At 45.1% G+C, this 21,022-nt stretch overlaps 2 protein-coding genes across 10 annotated transcripts in view; one reads left to right on the top strand and one right to left on the bottom strand.

The window, feature by feature from the left end:
• Positions 1-5,009: 5,009 nt before the first annotated feature.
• DTX3L (deltex E3 ubiquitin ligase 3L) lies at positions 5,010-13,259 on the bottom strand. The gene is made up of 5 exons (XM_075933214.1): positions 13,030-13,259; positions 11,397-11,623; positions 8,866-10,374; positions 7,138-7,355; positions 5,010-5,135 (listed from the first exon to the last, which is right to left on the bottom strand). The coding sequence occupies exons 1-5, from the start codon at positions 13,217-13,219 to the stop codon at positions 5,066-5,068; spliced, it is 2,214 nt and encodes a 737-aa protein (XP_075789329.1). The 5' UTR covers positions 13,220-13,259; the 3' UTR covers positions 5,010-5,065.
• Positions 13,260-13,289: 30 nt separating this feature from the next.
• Positions 13,290-21,022, top strand: part of PARP9 (poly(ADP-ribose) polymerase family member 9) — a 28,672-nt gene continuing 20,939 nt past the window's right edge. For 3 of the 9 annotated variants that reach the window (XM_075933197.1, XM_075933195.1, XM_006137646.4), the window contains exons 1-2: positions 13,290-13,548; positions 13,643-13,710. Coding sequence is in view for 2 of the 9 variants with exons in the window: in XM_075933191.1 (XP_075789306.1) it covers positions 20,928-21,020 (93 nt within the window). In the remaining 7 variants the exon portion in view is untranslated. Of the gene's footprint in view, positions 13,719-14,028; positions 17,669-18,479; positions 21,021-21,022 lie in introns of those variants that run through there. The other 6 variants (XM_075933194.1, XM_075933201.1, XM_075933191.1 and 3 more) reach the window with 5 other exon arrangements.

A 21,022-nucleotide genomic window follows, 5' to 3' on the forward strand; every position in this document is an offset into this window, starting at 1 on the left:
TGCATGATCACATTTCAAGCAAATGTTTACATAGATGTTAATAGTTTAAGGTAAGAAAGAAAAAGATTCTTTTAACAGTCTTTTTTAGAGGATTGTAATATCAAATTCTGATCTTAATGATTTTTAAAATTCTGTGTTAATATATGGTGAATTGTGAAAATTGGAAGAGCTTTACTATGGATCCTGTTTGTTTGGCCTTTCAATTAAATTGGGTTGCAGACAGGTGATTTCATTAAGTTTTAGAATTTGTATGGAGAGGGTATTAGCAAAAATCTATCCTTAATGACATCTGGTTTATGGAGAGGGTATTAGCAAAAATCTATCCTTAATGACATCTGGTTTAGTTCTGGCTCTTATGAATCAATGGGTGTATTCAGAAGTAGCAAGTACTATGTGTGAGGCTAGGGGTAAGTCTACACTGCGGGCTAACATTGAGTTATGATACACAACTTCAACTACATCAATCGCATAGCTGAAGTTGAAATAGCTTAACTTAGCCTTAGGCTCTGTCTACACAGCAGGAAATCGAAGGAAGAACACTCTTTCTTCAACTTCCCTTACTCCTTGTGAAATGAAGATTACAGAAGTCAGAATAAGAAACCTGTTACTTCAAAATTATTTCGAAATAACGGGCTTGCTGTGTACAGATGCACTCTGTTATTTTGAAATAACTTGAGTTATTTCAAAATAAGGGTGAATGTAGACGTAGCATTTTCGGAAAAGCATGTCTAGATTGGCAGGACGCTTTTCCGCAAAAGCACTTTTTGCGGAAAAGCGTCCGTGGCCAATATAGAAGCGCTTTTCCGCAAAAAAGCCTCGATCTCCATTTTAGCCATTGGGGCTTTTTTGCCGAAAACAGCACTGTGCTGTCTACACTGGCCCTCTTGCGCAAATGATTTGAGATCATCAGTGTTCTTGCAGAAATTCAAGTGGCCAGTATAGACAGCTGGCAAGTTTTTCCACAAAAGCAGATGATTTTGCGGAAAAACTTGCCAGTCTAGACACAGCCTATGTGTTTTGTAGGATGATCTTATTTGCAAACTCGGAGGCCATATGTTAATGTGTTCTGGGGCTTCTACTCTTTGAGTTGATGACACACACAATGTGAAACTTTCAAACCAGGAGAACTTTGGTCTGTTTTATATGTCTCCGTTTCAGCCGAAAAAATGGATCCTAAACAGTCATTTAAAATATCCATAACTAATTATCTGAAATTTTACTTCCCTATTTTCAGTGTTGTCAATTGTTTGTTGATTTGTTTGCTGTGTTGCTTTACTACTTATTTTTTCTATGTTTGTACACTATTAATCAAATTAAGAATTGATATCCCAAAGAAACTATTTAAGCCTGAGTGAATGATTTTTACTCTCCTTTCCAGTGTCAGTAAATACTGTATTACTATTTGTAGGGTGAGCATGACTATTTCTAGTTTTCTGATAGATTTGTTTAACATCTTAAAGCTGAGCTATGTGTGGATAATATGCATGCAAAAGGGATAGTTTTGTGAACTGCAAAAGTTGGCAGCATGCTTGTGCTTTGGCAGATACTTTATTCTTTGAGAGCAGTTTTAGTGGAGATTCTGAAGATTTAGTTGTCTATGGGAGACGGGAGTAGGTTGTTAAATTGGGGCTTTGGTGCATATTTTTTTATGCTTTTACTTAACGGCCATGTCTTTGATTTATTTATAGAGCTGTTTTCAGTATGCCCCATTTTGGTGTGTTTACTAGACTGAGTTGGTAGGATGATAAAGTGGTAGCACTTTAAAGCCTAACAAAATTTGTAGATGGTATCATAAGCTTTCGTGGGTACAGCCCACTTCTTCAGATGAAGAGTGTGCCCACGAAAGTTCATAATACCATCTATATATTTGTTAGTATTTAAAGTGATACCAGACTATTTGTTGTTTTTTAAGTTTTTCCTGTTACAGACTAACTCGGCTACCCCTTTGAAGCTTATGTGTTCAAAAGGTAGTGTTAATTTTCTTTATTTGATTTCATATTACATAAACATGTTAAGGCTAATTAACAAGGTGCAATGCTTGTTTTAATATTTTTCTTCTTTCATACCTATGAACTGTTTAAAATATACATTTATACCTAGGTTTTTTGTTTGTACTGGTGGTGCACATCCACACACAATCTCAATATTGGTGTTGCACATAAGAAAATTCAGCCCACCCAAGGATGGAAAATATTAGAACAAACTCTGCTTGGTGGCCTCCTGAAATCCTGCCTGTGGCCTCTTAGGATTCCTATTTGAAAACCACTGCAGTAGAAGACAAAGGGTACGTCTAGACTACATGCCTCTGTCGCCAGAGGCATGTAGATTAGGCTACCAGACATAGTAAAATGAAGCGGCGATTTAAATAGTCGCCGCTTCATTTAAATTTACATGGCTGCTGGATCAGCTGTTTGTCGGCTCAGCGCGATAGTCTGGACACGCGGGTGGCGACATCAAAGGTATTTGTCGACCACCCAGGTAAACCTCATCCCAGGAGGCTTACCTGGGTGGTCGACAAATACCTTTGATGTCGACACCCGCGCGTCCAGACTATCGCGCTGAGCCGACAAACAGCTGATCAGCTGTTTGTCGGCTCAGCGCAGCAGCCATGTAAATTTAAATGAAGCGGCGACTATTTAAATCGCCGCTTCATTTTACTATGTCTGGTAGCCTAATCTACATGCCTCTGGCGACAGAGGCATGTAGTCTAGACGTACCCTACATGGCACTGCAGAGACAAAATGAGACAGCTGAAGCAGATCGCATTTTTCTTTGCGAAAACTACTTAGCTAATAACAATCGTCAAGTGCACTAAAATCAGAGCCTTATGTTTTATAACTGTGTAAATTGAAGAAAATTTTGTTCATGTAAATTACCAACACTAAAATTTCTACATCAATCAAATGTGTATCAGCAGAGAGTATTTCATCCATGTACTGGAGGATAAATTGTGATTACAAGCAAAATAAAATAAAAAGCTAAAAGCAGTTTATAATGAAATGCCTATAGGCTTGTTGAACATGTAATCAAAGACTCAGAACTAGGGCCTGATTTTTAGAGATACCAGGCCCTCCCAGTTTCCAATTATTTCAATGGGAATTTTGGACACTGAACACTTCTAAAAACAAAGGAACAAAATCCTGCTGACCAGAGAACTTCACACATCAGCACTACCCAAACTAATTATTCTTCTATGCCTTCATTAATATAAAAACAAGGCATATCATATACATTAAAACTCCAAAACACCATATGGCATTTTCTCTTGGGGAAGGAAAGAAAGGAAGAATCACATGTGATAGATTAGTCACCTTGCTTAATGTTGGGCTCTCAGATATCATGGTGAGGGGGTGCACTATAAAAACCTCAACAGAATATATTCTGATAATACTAAGGTTGTATAGAGAGGGTATGAATCTGTTAGCTATGCATTCATACAAGTAATCCTTATTTACATGTATAACCCTATAAGAATTACTCAAAGGGTTTGTAAGATTGGGCCCATATTAGGGGGTCAAATATGTCTTCCCCTTAGGTGATAATTCCTGTTCTTGCAACTGTAAAAGAAAAGTGCACATTTATAAATAAAGCAATGTGTGCTTTTCTTGGAAGAAATACTCTAACTTTATACATGCATCTAATCAACTGATATGTTGAAGTAAATGTATCAGGGGTCTGCAAACTATAGCACATAGGAGCTTTGTTCATTGGCATGTGGCTGGGAGCTCTGTTCTGGCCCACCAGCAGAAAGCCTGCACTGCTGCTTGAGTCTCACAGCTGATTGGCTAGGGGCAGGGCATTGTCAAGCAGCTGCTAAATGAAGCTGCTTGGTACTTGAAATGGAGCAGCAAGATAAGGAGGTGTTAATGGCCTAGATGTACAAACTCCTAAAGAGACAAATAGGTGCCTAATGGGATTATTTTCATCTGACTTTCAATGGGAGTTAGACATCTGGGGTTTTCCAGAATGCAAAGCAGGTTAGGCATGTATCTGCCTCTTCAGGCAGCCAAATACCTCTGTTTTTCTGAGTCTAGATCTAAAAAATAAAGCTAAAGGCTCTAATGGAAATTGTTAAAGTATAACTCATGATTTTTCCCTGTTACCAGAATTGGCTGAAATATGATTACCTATTTTCACAAGGGGGGGGGGGGGAGGAAATGTATTAACTTATGAATTCATTTTCATTTCAAGGTGTGCCAAATGGATCTATTTATTTTATTTTTTTCTCCTTTTTCAAAATGTCCTACATCTTTTAAATTTCCTCCTGCCCCCCCAAAGAAGTTAGTGAAATTTTTCCTTTACAAAAAGCACCTTCAAAAACTGGTGCTAGCTAGTTATAAAAGACTTTGAAGTTTGAGATAGTGACATCTTTTACACAATAGGAACCATTTTGACAATACCGACAGTTTGAGATGAGACAGTTTCGTTTTAGAAAGAGTCCTTTCCTGCTCCCTAAAAGAAAAAAAAACACTTTAAAATGTTCTTCCAGCTCAGTGTTACACTCAGACACTTGGGTGCTTCTTCAGCTCCCCTTAGTACTACCAAGAGGTGTGTGCTCCACACCTTACAGTAGCGAGTTTTTAACTGTAGTGCAGACCTACCCTCAGCACACTACCTCAGCTAAAGGTAGTGTGTGTGTATGTCTCCTTGAGCTGTAATTTGCACCTCCAGCTGTAGTGTAGATGTACCCTTGGGGGGGTTACCTGAGCTCACTCAAAAAGTCTGTGATGGAGCCAAGAATTAAGCCTGTGTATCCCAAAGTAAGAAAGAAAAAGATTATTTTAAACAGGTTTTTTGGAGCGTTGCAGATATCTAAAACTCTGGTCTTAATAATTTTTTTAAAATTCTGTGTTACTAAAACAGTAAGATCTGCATCTTAATGTATTTATTAATGAAGCTGCTGTAAGGAGAACTATTATTGACTTTAAAAAGTATCGATGGCATGTAGACCTGTAAATAGAAGTGAATAAGTTAAATCTCAGCACAGTACTTCTGAAAGGTTGCAGACCTATGTGCTATATTGTATTCTGAATGCAGCTTAAGAACAGCTGGCAAATACATGTTTTTATTCAATTCCTTTTGCTTTCAGTTCTTCTCGAACACGTTTCAGATACTTAGGATCAGGAAAACCAAACCTAGAGGAAAGAGAGAATACTTGTTTGGGCCATTTACATTATGAAACAATTTCCCAGTTTTACAGTATCTTCCATTAAAAGATCTTAAAACACTTTTACGAACATTTGCTTTGTGAAACAAATAGTCCCTCATTAACAGATGAGAAAAGTGAGACACAGAAAGGTTAAAGCTTAACATTTTAAAAGCGGCCATTCATTTTGGGTGCCCAAACTGTCACACCTTGAGCTTGATTTTCATAGCTGCTGTGCATCTAAAATTCCACTTGTAATCTATGAGAACTGTGGCTGCTTAGCAACTCTGAAAATAAAGCTCTAAAACGAGGCCCAATGCTCAGCAGACATGGTAGTGCCATGGGATGAGGTTGCAAAAGTGGTGTCTTCCCACTCTTCTGCTTTCAGGTCATCCAGGAACCAGTGTGAGTGCTAGTACAAATTAGAGCATCCTTAGGGTCACTAAGTAATGCAGTGGGGCTCTTATGCTAACTGGAGGGAACACACCCAGCTCCCTTACCAATATTTATGGATATTTCAGATGATTTACAATAAAACATTTCAATTATAGGACCTTATTACAAAACTACCAATATCTGATAGCAGAGCCGGCCCACAACATTTTGGCACCTGAGGCAGGGAGCTCAAATGACACCCCCATTACCTGCTCGCTTGGGCCAAAACTTGGGTCTGGCACCTGAGGCGGCCGCCTCAGTTTGCCTCGTGATAAGGCCAGCCCTGTCTGACAGCATGTTATATTATAACTATCCAGTTATATCATTCCTTTGAATCTTTTGTCAAATGATTTAACACAAAACCATAACTTGATGTGATTATATTTAACCATTAATATTATAATTTTTGAAAGCTTTATTAGAAAGCTGAATGTTTTTTGGGGAGGGGAGAAGGAAGTCATGTGATAAAACCTAGGGGAAAGCAGGAGGTATTTAATGTCAGCAGGACCTCAGTTCTATAATAAATGGAAACATGTTTGTCCCTGCCCCAGCTTCCCAAGAATGAAACCCTAAGTTGTCTCTAGGGTAGGGGTGGGCAATAATTTTTTACCAAGGACCACTTCAGAAATTTTTGAAGTGGCCCCAGGTCGCACTGAAACGGGCAGAGCCTCAGGCGGAAGGAGCGGGGCCAGGATACTTCCCTGCTTCCCCACCCACAGACCATGACTGGTCTGGCGGTGGGGAAGCGCGTGAAGTCTTTACCCCCGTCCCCAGAAGTTCTCCCTAGGCGCCCATGCCCCTGGCGCTGGGAGGAGACTTTTCACACTCCCCCTTCTGCCCCCAGGCCAATCAGGGGTTGGAGGATGGGGAGCACACAAAGTCTCCTTCCGCCCTGCCAGGAGCACATGGCACTTCTAAGTGCCGCACGCTCCTGGCAGGGTGGGGGCAGGGCAGAGCAAACTGTGTGCGCTTCCCCCCATCCCCAGTCCCTGACTGGCCTGGGGGTGGGGGAGTGGCAGGACCTCTGTGGGCTGGATTCAGCCCACAGAGGCCCTTTTGCCCACCCCTGATCTAGGGTACGTGCCCGCATGAGCGCGCACAAAGAATAAGAATCCTGCCCACCTATTCAGCAGAGCTGCGCAGCAGCACGTACCTTCTTGGAAGGTAAGCTACTGGTGGTGGGCTCGGTGGGAGGACAGAGTCACATGGTGGCTGCCCAGCTGCTCCCAGGGTGGGCTGCATGGTGGGCGGCTGCCCCATGTGCCCAGGCTGGAGCAGGAGTTGGCTCCAGCTCCGGTAAATGGGGCAGCTGTCCACCATGCGACCCTTCCTCAGGAACAGCTGGGCAGCTGCCTTGCCTGTAGCTCTAGCCTTTTCCCAGGGATGAAGCTGTTGCCAGGGCTGGCCACAGCTCCAGCCCTTTAGTGTGGGGGCTGCCTACCTGTTCTAGTGGCCGGGGCCGCTTCGGCAGCTGGGGCCACGTGGTTGGTGGCTGCTCCAGGGACTGGGGCTGCTTGGTAGACGGCTGCTCCAAGGGCCAGGCTTAAAATACTCACGTTTCAGGTCCCCCATGTATGCTTGTTTTATGGTGAATATCATTCCAGGTGATAACATCCGTTGCACCAGAAGTACGTGATTGCCCCACAGTGAAGATCAATCGTTGGTCAAAGGCCCTTCTAAGCAGCTTCAAAATTTCTCTTCCTTCCTTGTTGTCAGGTAAGTATGCTGTTCGACTTGTTGCATAATATGGTCTGCCTGGGTTTGGATGGCTTTTCTGTTTTGTAAAAAATACAATGAAAATTCACTGTATACTCAAGGCACTTCATTTTTGGCTTGTTTTTTCCCCCCTTGGAATTCATCAGTGTTTATTACAATAAACAAAACAAAACAAAACAAAACAGGGAGTAGGGTGGCAGAGGGGGAAAAAAACAGGAAAAAGCAAAACCGATGGGTGGCACAATGCAGTGGGCAGGTTAACCGGTTAAACATATAATTTAAACAGTTAACATTTTAAACATGATTTTATATCTGTAGTCTCTGCAACTGGGCAGTCTCAGCTGATGGGACCCAGCTCCTTGCCCATTTCTGAAAAATTCCTGGGTTCCAAAAAGCCAAAGTTTGGGTAAAAACAAAACAAAACAAAAAAAAATATCCCCGAAGAATGGCGTTTTCAATATCTCAAAATTTTTCAAAGAAAATCAGTATATGCCAAAACTAAAGGGCCACACGTATACCAGATATACTAAAAACATATGAAAAGTAATCTGACACCTCAATTTTTGCAATGCTATTTATTCCCAGCTCTCCAAATCCATTTTCTAACTCCCCCAGTTTGTTCTAAATCACATAGCATGCTTCATTTTGACTCTGCCTTTTTTATTTACACATCTTTCACTTCTTCTCGGGTTTTCTGTGTATCTGAAGTGTCACTATTCACCCTCACTTTCAATAGTTGTCACACAACCTCTCTCTGTTAGGACATCTTATCTTTTCTTTTCTCCCTGCCCATCCCCTTCTTTCAGTTTCTTATATTTTCTTACTTAGAAACAGCCATGGATGAATTAATTGTGTATCATATTCTTGCTCTCCTAGCTCTCTGGAATGCTTTCTTTCCCCCTTCCTCTTTTGTTTTTTCTCATTGATGTTACTTGAAAGGATGATTTGGCGTGCAGTAGTAATTAAAGAGTCCTGATCAATCTATTTTGATAGTCTCAAGGGCTAGCCGTGTTAGTCTGTAACTGAAAAAGCTTTAAAAGTTTTTTGTTTTTGTTTGGTGCAGTTTAAACAACATAACCCAAAGCCCTTAAAATAATGTCCTTTCCCCAGTGCACTATACACTTCATGATTTTCCTCTCACAGCACTTTTACACCAGTATCACTTCACTGATTTCAACGGAGTTACTCCAGATTTACACCCACATGGTGGGAGTATCAGACCCACTGAGTATAAAAGTGAAGATTACCATTTGGCTTTATCTTTCATTTTATTTATTAATATTTTATATTTTTGTGATTCCTTTGTAGCTGTGACACAGCATTGGATGTTAGCATTGCATATTAATGGCACATCATAAAGAAATATAATAAAATGTGATGTGATAGAAGACTCTTAGGAAAACTGAGATTTGCAATGCATTGCCAGAGCCCCGGAGCCTAACAAAAATATTGGAATAAATATCTGCAGAACAAGAAAAACCACTCTAGAATACAAGAATGGGAAAATACTGGATTCTATATTTGAATACTGTTTAGTTAAACTTTTACACACTTTCAAATATACTTACAGTCTGAATCCCACCTCGCATATTATAATCAATCTTAATAGTCCCACAATGAGGATAGCCAGGGAGTGAATAATTCATATTTAAGGAAGTCATTGTTCCATCTGGTTGATTTCCTTTTAGGAGACCATAAAATGTATTACAGACAGGGCAGACTGGCTTATACTTCATTGCCTCTTGGATGCATGCTTTGCAAAATTCATGTTTGCACTTTAGTACTTCTTTTTGATGGATTTTATCCATGCAAATAGCACACTGGTCTTTGGCTTCCTCTCCTCCTGCTATCTGGGGTCTAGATTGTTCTTTGAGAGGAACCCTATTCATTTTCTTATCATCTGCATTCCAGGAAGTTCCTGAAGCACTTGCATAGCTGCCACCATAAGTGAGAGCTCTCTCTTCTTTAAATGATGCAGGGCTTTCAAAGTTAAGAGAGCGCCCCATGTGCTTTCCATCAGCATGCACATCTGGTAAACTTTGTAAATTGAGTTTCTTCTCCTTTTCCTGTATTGTAATACCTGCATTTTCCTGTTGTAGATTATTAAAGGACTTGGTCAGCTGTTTTTTCTCTTCTTCATTTATTGCTGCAGCTTTCTGAAATGCAGTAATGAAGCTTTCATAAGCATGTGCAGACATATCTAAATTTTTGGTTTTAGGTTTGAATATGACAAATACTGTCTGACTCTGTGGATAGCCCTTGGTCTCCATTATAGTATCAAATTTTTGATTTATCGCTTCAATTTCTTTGTTGAATATTGTTTCCAAGAGTCTAAGTCTAACAGAATCAACTTCAATTCCATTCCTAAAGGAGTAAGCTTCAGATGTTATTTTCACAGGATTTTCAACTGGGCTGTTTGTATTTTCTTCTTCAAGAAATTTTTTTGCTGCCAAAATCTCATTTGCAGGACCACGCAGTATTACTGTATTTCCTTCATTTTTGGCAAGAAGACGCCTAAACTTAGTATTTAATTTCTGTAGTGTTTCATTTAACTGGGAACGGTTTGACAGCGTAACTTTTTCTTGTTTTAAATCTGCTATTCCTTTCTGAAAATCATTGATAAAAGACTGACGAGCTTTATCTGCTAATCCAGACTTCTCAACAGATATGAAACATACTGAAGTGAGTCCATGATCATTCTCTTTGCTTTTTATTTTTACTTTAAAACGTTCCTGTAATTTTTTAATTTGTTCTTCAAAGACATGGTTAAAGTATTCATAAAGAGCTGATGGAACTTCAATATTGTTCACTTCCTCCAAACCATTCCTAGTCATCTCTTTCAACTCATTCTTTCGTTCAGAGTATGAAAAATCAGTGTGCTGGTCATTTTTTATAAGGAGATCATCAAAATAGTGATATACTTTTTCAATATCTTCATAGTCTCCTTTCACTTTCTCAATGCCATGGTCACTAGATTTTTGTTCTATTTTTAATTGTGGGCACAGAACGATCACTTGTTGTCTTTGCTGTTTAGTGAACAGGTTGGTATTCAAGGTTGCAGACACATGGAGAAAAATCTGAAAACGAAAGAACAAGAAAGATGATTCGTAGCTTTCTTAAAACTCTGAGTTTGTTCTTTCAAATATTTAATACAGGCTGAACCTCTCTAATCTGGCACTCTCTGGTCCAGCAACATTGGTGGTCTGGTATGATTTTAGTTAGCCAGATATCCACTTACAATGCATGTGGCCAATTTCCCCAATGTCCCAAAAAGTTTGTTTATAGCAACCAGTCCTGGCTCAGTGTTCTGTGCTGTTATTTAGCTCTAATTTACCCCAAATGTTCTAAGAGCCTAGTAAACAAACAAACAACCCTAAACTCTACCAAACCCTACCAAAACAAAGCACTGCATTAGCTGTCCAATTATCCTCCAGAGAAGGTAAGTGAATGAACTACATATCATATGCCGGGGTAGCCGAGTTAGTCTGTACAGGATAAACTCCTATCATCTGAAAGAGTGGGCTGTGCCCACAAAAGCTCATGATACCTTCTGCATGTTTTGTTAGTCTATAAAGTGCTACCAAACCATTTGTTGTTTTTTAAGTTTATCACATATCATATATTACTCATGTTGCCTAATTTAGTAATGGAATGTGCTCCTATTGTATGATGACAAGTATAAGAAACTATTATGGAACAGACTGATTATGTTTATTAATTTCTTTGAAAAGCTTCCTAAATGTGCCTCAGTAGCAACCGAGGCATACAAGCTGATTCTGAAAAAAATATACATGTTCCTGTATTTCAGGGGATATGGAAATGTCACAAACATAATTATGACTGCAAATCCATACCATTGCATTACAAGTCACCATGCCATACTCTATGTTTATCAGATGTATGGACATGTCTCCGTGTTTACTGAACATGGAAATTTATAAATCTAATGCGGAGTGACAATTTCTAACTCTTCTATTCTGGCTAGGTGAAATGAGCTCTCTCTCTCCAACAAGTGTATGGATGCAGAGCTGTACATGTGTAATTCAAGGGGCCTTGAGAGCCTGGTGAATTATTGTTTTCTATTTTATAGTAAACATACCTTTTCAGTAAATGCTCCAGAAGATGAACTGGCATCATGTTTTTCCCCAAGCTGTTTCTTGTCAGATTTCTTCTGAAGCTGTGAGGTGCTAGTCAGGCCCAGGGATTGTGTTGTAGGCTGACTTTCTCTAGGATCCTCTACCTCTGAATCTGCCTGAATAAGTATCTTCAGATTTTTGCCATCAATTTCTAGGGCATGGTGTTCACGTGATTTCACACTGTTCTTAGCTGTAGTGAGGAGGGAATAGGAAGAAGGGTGGAAATCAGGAACTTCTGTTTATTCTTGTGTATCAATGAACACTAAACAGTCAGGTTCGCCACTGCTTTGCCCCTTCTGTTTTCATTTTCACGAGTTCAAAATGAGTGTAAAAGGCTAACATTCTGATCAGGCACACCCATTTTGTAACCTGTAAATGATTACACAAGGGGGAAAGAAGAGGAAAAACAATCCTCAAGGAATTCACACATATTAAATATGCTGTGAATTTTAAGGTTTGAAACTAGATGTATTTAATCCACTTTTGTACTGTCCCTGTGATGGAGCCTGTAATGCTGGTCCAGTTCATGGCACAAATTAGAGCCCACCACCTGTTAAATAGCACTTTTCATTTGTGCATCTCAAAAAGATCTATGCTGGCTGTCAGTGGCCAGCAAGATCCCCATACGTGTCTCCTTCTCCCTGACCATGCCCCTACATCAACAACCAACATGTGGGTGACATAGGGGCAGTTATCGAAGTTGTACATCACCCAAAATTTGCTCTACCCAGAATATCAATGCTGGCGTGTGGCACAGCTAGCATATCACTGACACAGAGAGGTTCACAGCTGGCATGCTCCCTAAGGACACAGCACGTATACCCTCTTCCCATCCACATTCCCCTAGGTGGCTATGACTGATACACTGCCACCCTGCTCAACGTCGCAGCTGATACACCTTTGCTCTTGCTGAGCAGCAGCATGTGAAATGCCAACATGCTTCCAGTGGCACACACTGCTGCCTGCTGAGTGACACAGCTGCCATGCTGCTGGCAGGCCATCACATGGCATAAGTTGCACACCATATCCCTGTGGCACAACTCTCATGCTGCTGAGTAACATGGCTGGCCCTCTGAACCGCTGGAGACACGGGATGCACACCCTGTCCTGCATTCCTCCCCCTGCAGGATATATACTAGGGATGTTAGTGTATAGCCATATAAATGATTAACCGATAAACCTGGGTTTATAAATTAATCCAAATGACAACACATGCCCCAGCGACCATCAAATAACCATGTAACTATAAGATTTGGTGCAGCTCCACGATTATTAAATTAAACAACTAACATCCCTAGGACATACAGCTAGCACGCCTACGCGGTCCCCTCATGCCTGGGACACCCAGACAGGGCACGGCTGGCACCCTGTCCCATAGCCTTCGGGTGATGACCAGATACCCATGTTTATAGGACCAGTTTGGCTATCCAGGGCTCTGTCTCACAGAGGCGCCTATTCCCCCCTCCCCCTCCTGATCTATCACACTTGCTCTGGTCACCCTACCCAGTGGCTCGCACCGGCCCCGTTGGCGGGCACACGAGGGGCGTCCCCCTGCCCTGGAGCGCCAGCGAGGGCCCTGCCCCCCCCCCCATTCACCTTCCTCCAAGACGAAGCGCACCAGGTAGGTGCCCGGCTCGGGGCCCGGCTGCACCTCGCACTCGCCTCCCCCGGAGCGCCGGGGCGACTGGAAATAAGCCCCCAGCTTGAGGGGCAGCTTCTCGGCGAGCTGGGGGCCGGGCGCGGGCCAGACCCGCACCAGGAGCGGGGCCGGGGCGGCGGCGGCCATGGCAGCGGGGAGCGCGGCTGCACTTTCGCTTTCGATTCCCGGGCCGGGCGTGTCGCTTCCGAACAAGAGACACTCCCCGCCCCGCCAGGTCCCGGGGCCGCGCCGCTTTCGGGGCACAAAACCCGCCCCTGCCCGGGGCGCGCAGAGAGGGCAGCGCCAGGGGTAGAGCGGCGCGTTCGGCGCGGGGTGAGCGCAGGGGGCGGCCCGGGGACAGTTGCGGTGCCCGATTCTGATCTCGGTCCCGCCCGGTGTAAATCGGAGTGACTCCATTGCCCAGAGTGAACGGAGACCGGAGCGCGTACCGCCAGCGTAACTTGAACTGCGGACTGGTACTCGCGTACCCCCCCCCCCCACTTTGTCAATAGACGTAATTCAAAGGGGTAGCCGGATTTTCCGATATTAACACCGTTGTATTCCTATTAGGCTTTTTTAAAAAGTGCGCTTGCGGTGTAACAAACGGAGCCCTACGATACACGAGCTCAGGGCAGGAGGTAAGGAGGTGGGGGGGGGGAGTCACACCCTTCAGGGCTAGATTCACTCTTCTGCAGGCCCGCGCCCAGTAGCTGTTGTGGGGCCACCCAGTGTAGATCAGTCTTTTTCTAATTTAAAACTAAAGGATGGAGCACATGCTGCGGGGGGGGGGGGGGGGGGGAGAAGCTTGGAGCCTCCCCTGGAGACTCTGAGATGGGGTCAAAAATGAGGGTTCCGAGAGTGGGAGAGGCTCCAGGCTGGGGCACACGGTTAGGCTGGGTGGGAGGGAGAAAGTTCTGGGGGTTCAGGATCTGGGCTGGGGCTGAGGTATTTGGGGTGCAGGAGCAGGCTCAGGACAGGAGGTTGGGGTAGGAGACCAGAGAGGGAGTTAGGGTGCTGGAGTGGATTTAGGCTTGGGGCAGGGGATTGGGGTGTAGAATTTTTGAATTTAGGACTAGGGCAGGGGTTTGGGGTGTAAGGCGCTAACCTTGGGCAGCTCCCTTTTGGAGCTGCAGCAGGGCTGAGAGAGGCTCCCTGCCTGGCCTCACCCCCTGCTGCTCCTTGGAAGCTGCTGTGGGAGTGACCTTGGCTGAGGGGGAAGCAGGTGGTTCTTCCCCTATAGCTCTCATTGGCCATGATTCCCAGCCAATGGGAGCTGCAGGTGAGGACAGATCAGCGCATGGACAGGTGGAGTTTCTCTCCTTGTTCGTGACGAGCCGGTGCACACATCTCCAAGGGGGAGGAGAATGGCAGTGCGCAGAGCCACCTCCTCATTTCCCTGCTAGGCATGGACGGATTACTATCACAATAGTGTCAATGGCTGTAGCTCAGGGCCTCGGGCGAAGGTGGGACCTGCAAAAAGATCTGCACATTTGGCAGCCCTGAGATCTTTTTGCTTTAGGTATCCACAGTGGGGATGTTACACGAATAGTCGTGTAACTGCATGTAACTATTCGATGGTCCCTGGAGGTGGGGCTGAAACGCAGTGTGCTCCTGGAGCCACTCCCGGAAAGCCCCCTGTCATCCCGAATTGCTGGCTCTGTATGAGAGGCAACAGTGTGGGGTCACTGGTGGGAGCTGGTCTATGAGGGGAGCCAGTTTAAAACCCAGCTTTACGAGCAGACTGGCTCCTGCCTGCTGCCCCATGCTATTGCCTCTGATACAGAGGCAGCAGCGTGGGGTGGCAGCAGCCTCTGTCTGCGGGGAGCTTGGATCCGTCCCCCATGAACAGGGGCTGCTGTTACAGAGCAGCCTCTCAGCAGCAGGCCTGGGCTCGCCACAGACAGGCTGCTCTGTGGGATGCCAGAGCAGCCTCTGTCCGGGGAGGCCAGGCTGCTGGGGACAGAGGCTGCTCCGTGGCTGTCTCCCCAACCCCCTCTCCCACCCATGCTGCCGCCTCTGATAGAGGAGCTCTGGTTCCTTCCTGCCCCCGTTCCTGGCTGCCTCTTTAGGAGGCAGCAAGAGTTGGGGCAGGTGGGTCCACGGAGCTGGCACGTGTGGAAAGCCATCTCCCTGTGCATATAGGCTCCTGCCTGCCCCCCTCCCGGCTCTAAAGTTTAAAAATCAGAGGTGCAGCATTTGGGACTGAGCGTGAGCTGGGAATCAGCTGATTCCAGGCTCGCGCCCAATTCCAGCTACACCTCTGCCTCTCCTGCCCCCCCTGATGGTGCTCGGGGGAACTGGCTTTTGAGCCAGTTCCCCCCATTACCATCTCCAGCTCCCCTCCATCCCCCTGGTTGCCTCTCACTGATAGAGGCAGCCAGGGGGGTGGGTTGGGAAAGCGACTAGTCGAGTAACTATTTGAATACCAGATAAGTATATGGTGGGGTACCTTTTTTGGGTCAGGGGCTGCACACTAGTGAGAAGCAAAAAAACCCCAACAAACCTTCACTGAGGTGGCCCTTGACTGAGGAGAAAGTCACTCCCCACATTCTCCTCGCACGCCAGAGGCTGGGGTGTGGGGTCCAGCCTCGAAGATTTTGTGTGCTCCAGACCCATGGAGGAGCAATGGGGGGACTGCAGAACTAGCACAGGTGCCCCAATGCTGGAGGGGAACCCTGAACCTCCAGGATCCAGACAAGCTGGGGGCCGCATGTGGTCCCTAGGCCTTAGGTTCCGTACCTCTGCTTTAGATCCAGTCATCAGAACACTTTTCTAGAGCAAGGGTTAGAGTTTTTGTAGGGACATAACAGTGGCTCAAGGGGAACCCTGGATTTGTTTATGGGTAAACAGATGGTTCAGGGGAGTACAGGCAGTCCCCGGGTTACGTACAAGATAGGGACTGTAGGTTTGTTCTTAAATTGAATTTGTATGTAAGTCGGAACTGGTACATATTGTAGGGGAAACTCTAGCCAAACATTTCTCCAGAGCTCAGTTTTATTCTCCCACACCTCACTTCCCTCAGTCCTTTATTCTCAAGCTGAGGTGTCTGCTGAGAAAAGCCGCTCCGTGTCTCCCTGGTCTGCTGGGGGGGGGGCGCTAGCTTTGCGTCTCCCTGCTCTGCTGGGGGGAAGCAGCTAGTACGGGGTTGCCTCACCCCGTTTGTAAGTAGGGATCTGATGTAAGTCGGATCCATGTAACCCGGGGACTGCCTGTATTCTAAAGTTTGTTTAGGCAAGCAGTAGAAACTGATCATTTGTGGCTACCTGTGGTTTTCCTTGAGAGAGCTCATAATGCACAGCTGGTCTGATAATTACTGATTTGGGTGTGAGCAGGCATGGGTTCATTAGCATCTGGAGCAGAGGTTTCCCACCAGGCAGTGCTTTTCTGCTTTCGGTATCCCATAGTTCAGTGTGGTTCTTGCTTTGGAAGTGTTGTTCTCCATTCTGTGTGCTAACGTAGATGGCTGTGTGTCCTATCTTTGATGCAGATGAGGCAAGGGATGTTTCTTTAATTCTATCACCCTTGTCCACAGGGATTTAGGGGTGTCTTCCCCTGCCTTTTCATTGCTTTGTCTTTGGTTCATCCAGAGGCCTTGGGTGCGGGTGTTCTCCATGAATATCATGCCCTGGCTCCCCAAGAACACAGAACTGGGAGGAGACCACAGTTTGGTCTGGAGAGGCATGTAGGTCTGCTCCAATCTGGAGGGTTGACCTGGCCTTTTGGGAACACAACTGGTCCTGGTCCTCGTCTCTGGCCTTCTCTGCCTGGGGACAGGCAGGAAGGACTACCGGTAGTATGAATAAAGACACTGCAAATAAAATGTATTACAGTGTTTCATATTTTTTATTTTTAAAATGTTTTAAATCAGTTTTAAAACTGGGGGGGGGGGGGCATAGTCCATTAGAACTTAACGGGGCTTAATTTATTTAAACTGGTTTTAATAAAATGCATGTAGCAAGTTTTCCAGAACTGTAAGCTTATGTTTGTGTTGCTAAAGGCAAGTCGGACATAGAGGCACCAGTTTCATAATGCTGCATAGGGCCCCATAAAGGACGACCTTGAGTGTTCTCCTTTCATCTGACTTTCATTTGCTTTCTTTCTTCATCCTTCCAGACCTCTGTGCTGCTTTTCATACGGTCAACTATGACGTCTTTCCTGATCGCCTGGGACCCATTGCTGGAATCTCAGAGAACTTGATTGCTTGATTTTGCTTTCATCTGTCAGGGTCCTCTCTTGTGCAGCATGTAGCAGAGAGAGGCTGGTTCAGTAGACAGGGAGCTTGCCCTGAGAAACCCGGGTTCTGCTTCCGTCCACCCCCAATGGACTGCCAGTTTGACCTCAGGCCAGTGCCTTAGGGACAGAATTTCAAAGGTTTTTAGGCATCCAAAGATCGCAGCTAAGCAGCTAGTTGGGTTTACAAAGCACCTACCTTTCTAGGTGCTTGGATTTTTTAAAATCCAACTAGGTGCCTATGTACTTTTGCAAATCTGACTAACTCTCTGTGCCTCAGTGCCCCATATGTATGGACAACAGAATTTCTCTAGTCTATGCCACTGCTAGCCCTTCCCTAGAATTTGGCCCCTTCTTTTCACTTAGGCCAGGGGTGTCCAAACTTTTTTCAAAGAGGGCCAGATTTGATGAAGTGAACATGCATGAGGGCCGACCATTTTGCCTGACATTCTTTGAACCATTAAAATTAAATGCAAATTAACTATTTTATGCAAAGTTTATTGCAAACGGCAAACGACATAACACCAACTATACATGTTGTGTCCAAATATATTTATAACTGATTTAGACCAACTGACATTAACTGAGATTTTACAATGTATTCATCTCAATTGAAAAAAAAAACTTGCCTACACTAATGTGAAGGGTGAAACTGAGATCTGGACTGCAGTACATAGGCTAGGTCTGGTTCAAAGGCAGTCCCTGATCTCAGCAGCTGCGGAGTCCGTCCCTGCACTCTCAGCCCCAAGGTAGAGGGCTTGCAGGGTCAGAGGCGGGTGGAGAGCGCAGGGCACGCTGGCCTCACGGCGGCCCGGGGGCAGGGCGAACCCGTAGCCAAGCGGGGGAGTGGGGCTGCGGACGTGCCCTACATGGTGGACTTTAGGACCGCAGCGGCCGCCATGGACGGCAGCAGCGCGGCCGGAAGCGGCGCCAGTCAGAGGAGCGCCGGGGAGCCAGAAGAGGGGGAGGAAGCGGGGGCTGTCCCTGCACTCTCAGCCCCAAAGCGGAGTGCAGGGGCAGGGTTTGGGACCGCGGCGGCGGCGGCGGCCCAAAGCGGTGCGCTGAGCGTGCCAGTTAAAAAAAGCACCGGGGAGCCGGGAGAAGCGGGGGGCCGTATTAAATCTGACCGCGGGCCGCATTTGGCCCGCGGGCCGGACTTTGGACATGCCTGACTTAGGCCTCTCACATCTTCCTCTTTTCTGAATGTAACTGTGAGTCAGAGGGCGTGGCTGGCTTTCTTCTGAGTCCCCTGCATTCTCTCTTCAGAGGGAATTTCTGTGCTGAGCCACTAAGAGCTCTGACTGAAAGCACATCTCCTGTATGAAACTGGGTGGGGAGGAAGGGTGGCTACCTAATTGGCACCCTTGCATACTTGGTCTGTTAAATGTGTTCATATAGAGATTTCACTTGATTTAATGAAATCATTAAAATGACAGAGATATTGCAGTGAGTCAACGCCCTGTGAATTAGAAAGATGTGCCTCTTTAAACAAAAGCTGTCACAATAATTGTTTTGTTTCTGATAACTACATGGCAGGAATCTGTTAAATTTATTGAAACTTCCTAAACAAATACTGGGGTATTTTTTAAAGAGAGAAATTAGGGCCTGGAGTAACATTTGGATTTTTATTGGAACCCCTCCAAATTGTGGCTTATCTAGATGAAAAGATTTGATCTTGGGAAAATAAACAGATGGCATAAGTTATTGATCTTGCTAAAAATAGACTTCTGCTCCAAAAGCACAGCCTGTTAGCCCTTGAGTGAAATGAGAATGTCTGAACCTGCTGGTAGTAACTTACATATCGGCTACGTTTAGACTGGCATGATTTTCCGGAAATGTTTTTAACGGAAAAGTTTTCCATTAAAAGCCTTTTTGGAACAGAACATCTAGATTGGCACGGACGCTTTTCCGCAAAAGCACTTTTTGCAGAAAAGCGTCCGTGGCCAATCTAGACGCGCTTTTCTGCAAAAAAGCCCCGATCGCCATTTTTGTGAGCGGGACTTTTTTGCGGAAAACAAATCTCAGCTGTCTATACTGGCCCTGTTGCGCAAAAGTTTTGCGCAAAAGGGACTTTTGCCCGAATGGGAGCAGCATAGTATTTCCGCAAAAAGCACTGATTTCTTACAGTAGGAAGTCAGTGCTTTTGCGGAAATTCAAGCGGCCAGTGTAGACAGCTGGCAAGTTTTTCCGGAAAAGCGGCTGATTTTCCGGAAAAACTGGCCAGTCTAGACACAGCCATCCAGTATATGGCCAAGCTAGTAAAGGGCAACACATCGTCTCTCCTTCCTTCTCCCTTGCAGATATGAATGTGCTCGTATCACTGCATTTCAGTCCAATGACTCCAAATGGGCACTGATTTTGTTTAATCCACCTTAGTCATAGTGAGGAGTAGGGACGTTAGAGTTTAACGACTAGCCGATAAGCTGATGCTTATCGGTTAGTGGTGTCTGTTAAATTCAGGGCAGCGAAGCCTCCTCCCCAGAATCCGCGGGGGGGGCTGGTGGCCCTGCTCCTGGGGCGGCTTTGCTGCAGGCTTAGCAGTATAAAGCTAAGCTTTCTGCTGCACAGCCCACTGCACATGCAAGCTCTGTGGTTTTTAGCAGCTACATGGTTACCATATTAAACACTTGCATCCCTAGTGATGACAGCAGCTGGTTAAACCTAGTCTTTATGTTGTGTCAGAAGAAACAAGGATTTGATAAGAACATAAGGATTAAGCCTCAGAATTAACTAGCACATTGGTAATGGATGTGATAATGTAACATCTGTCATGCTGATTTCCAGTTGAATATGCTTTGTGGGATAAGGACTTTTGAAAGCTGCAGAAGGTGGCCTTTGCCTTGCTGAACTTTTCATACAGAAGAAGTAATAGAATCTCACCTGAGCATGAATGCTAAGAGTTCCTATAGCATTTATCTCTGTGGGTTCCTTGATTGCTTACAGATCTGTACTGCAAGCCCTATGTCATACACAGAAGCCATGTATTTAGTGGCCTGGGCAGAGATGATGCGTAACTGTTGAAAATGTGTAGAGGGTGTATTTTGAACCCACTCTGCAAAAGAAATAAAAATATAAACAGTTGTAGAAGTCTGGAGGAGGTGCGGGACCTCACAACCCTCCACACCTGTCACCCTTGGGTCTGGGCACAGGACTGGGAGCCAGTAACTCCTGAGTCAAAATCAGCTGCTGACGCGCTCTGTAATCTAAAACAGACCAACATTTTCAAAATGAAGTGCCTACAACGAGGCACAAACACATATTGAGGCACCAACACAAATGGCTTGATTACCAGTGCGAGTGTCCATGAGTCTGTGGGAAGCTAACCAGACAATTTATAACCCTTGGCTCTCCCTCTTCTTACACTGTGCTCCGTTCCAGCAGCGTGATGAGGCCCCCAGGTTTGAAAATTTTGAACCTCTAGTCTAGTCTATGTTGTCCAAGCTGCAGAATGGGGGAGGGGGGAAAATCCCCTCCCTCCTATGACCATATTTACCACCCGGCAGGTTGTACACAATAAGATGCTGAGTCTGAAGGTTCCTGTTGACAGTGGTCTGGGGGCACCATGGCAACTTGCCTGGAGGGTTCCAGGGAAGTTAGGAAAAGTCTGTTGGGGAAAGGCAGTTAGATGGGCTGGTGCTGGAGGTGGAGGGAAGAAGAGGGCTCAGTGGGTGTGGGGAGGAGAAGGGTTTTTAAGATGGGGAACATGATGAAGATGCTGGT

The sequence above is a fragment of the Pelodiscus sinensis genome, chromosome 7, assembly GCF_049634645.1.
Source record: "Pelodiscus sinensis isolate JC-2024 chromosome 7, ASM4963464v1, whole genome shotgun sequence".
In the NCBI taxonomy this organism is placed as follows: Eukaryota; Metazoa; Chordata; order Testudines; family Trionychidae; genus Pelodiscus; species Pelodiscus sinensis.

Excerpts from the sequence above, each read along its gene's own strand:
- DTX3L (XM_075933214.1), bottom strand. The coding sequence starts at position 13,219 with ATGGCCGCCGCCGCCCCGGCCCCGCTCCTGGTGCGGGTCTGGCCCGCG. Across the intron at positions 11,624-13,029 it reads GCGCTTCGTCTTGGAGGAAG|CTAAGAACAGTGTGAAATCA; the intron begins GTGAATGGGGGG and ends TCCTCACTACAG. Across the intron at positions 7,356-8,865 it reads TGCGAGGTGGGATTCAGACT|AAAAGCCATCCAAACCCAGG; the intron begins GTAAGTATATTT and ends TTTACAAAACAG.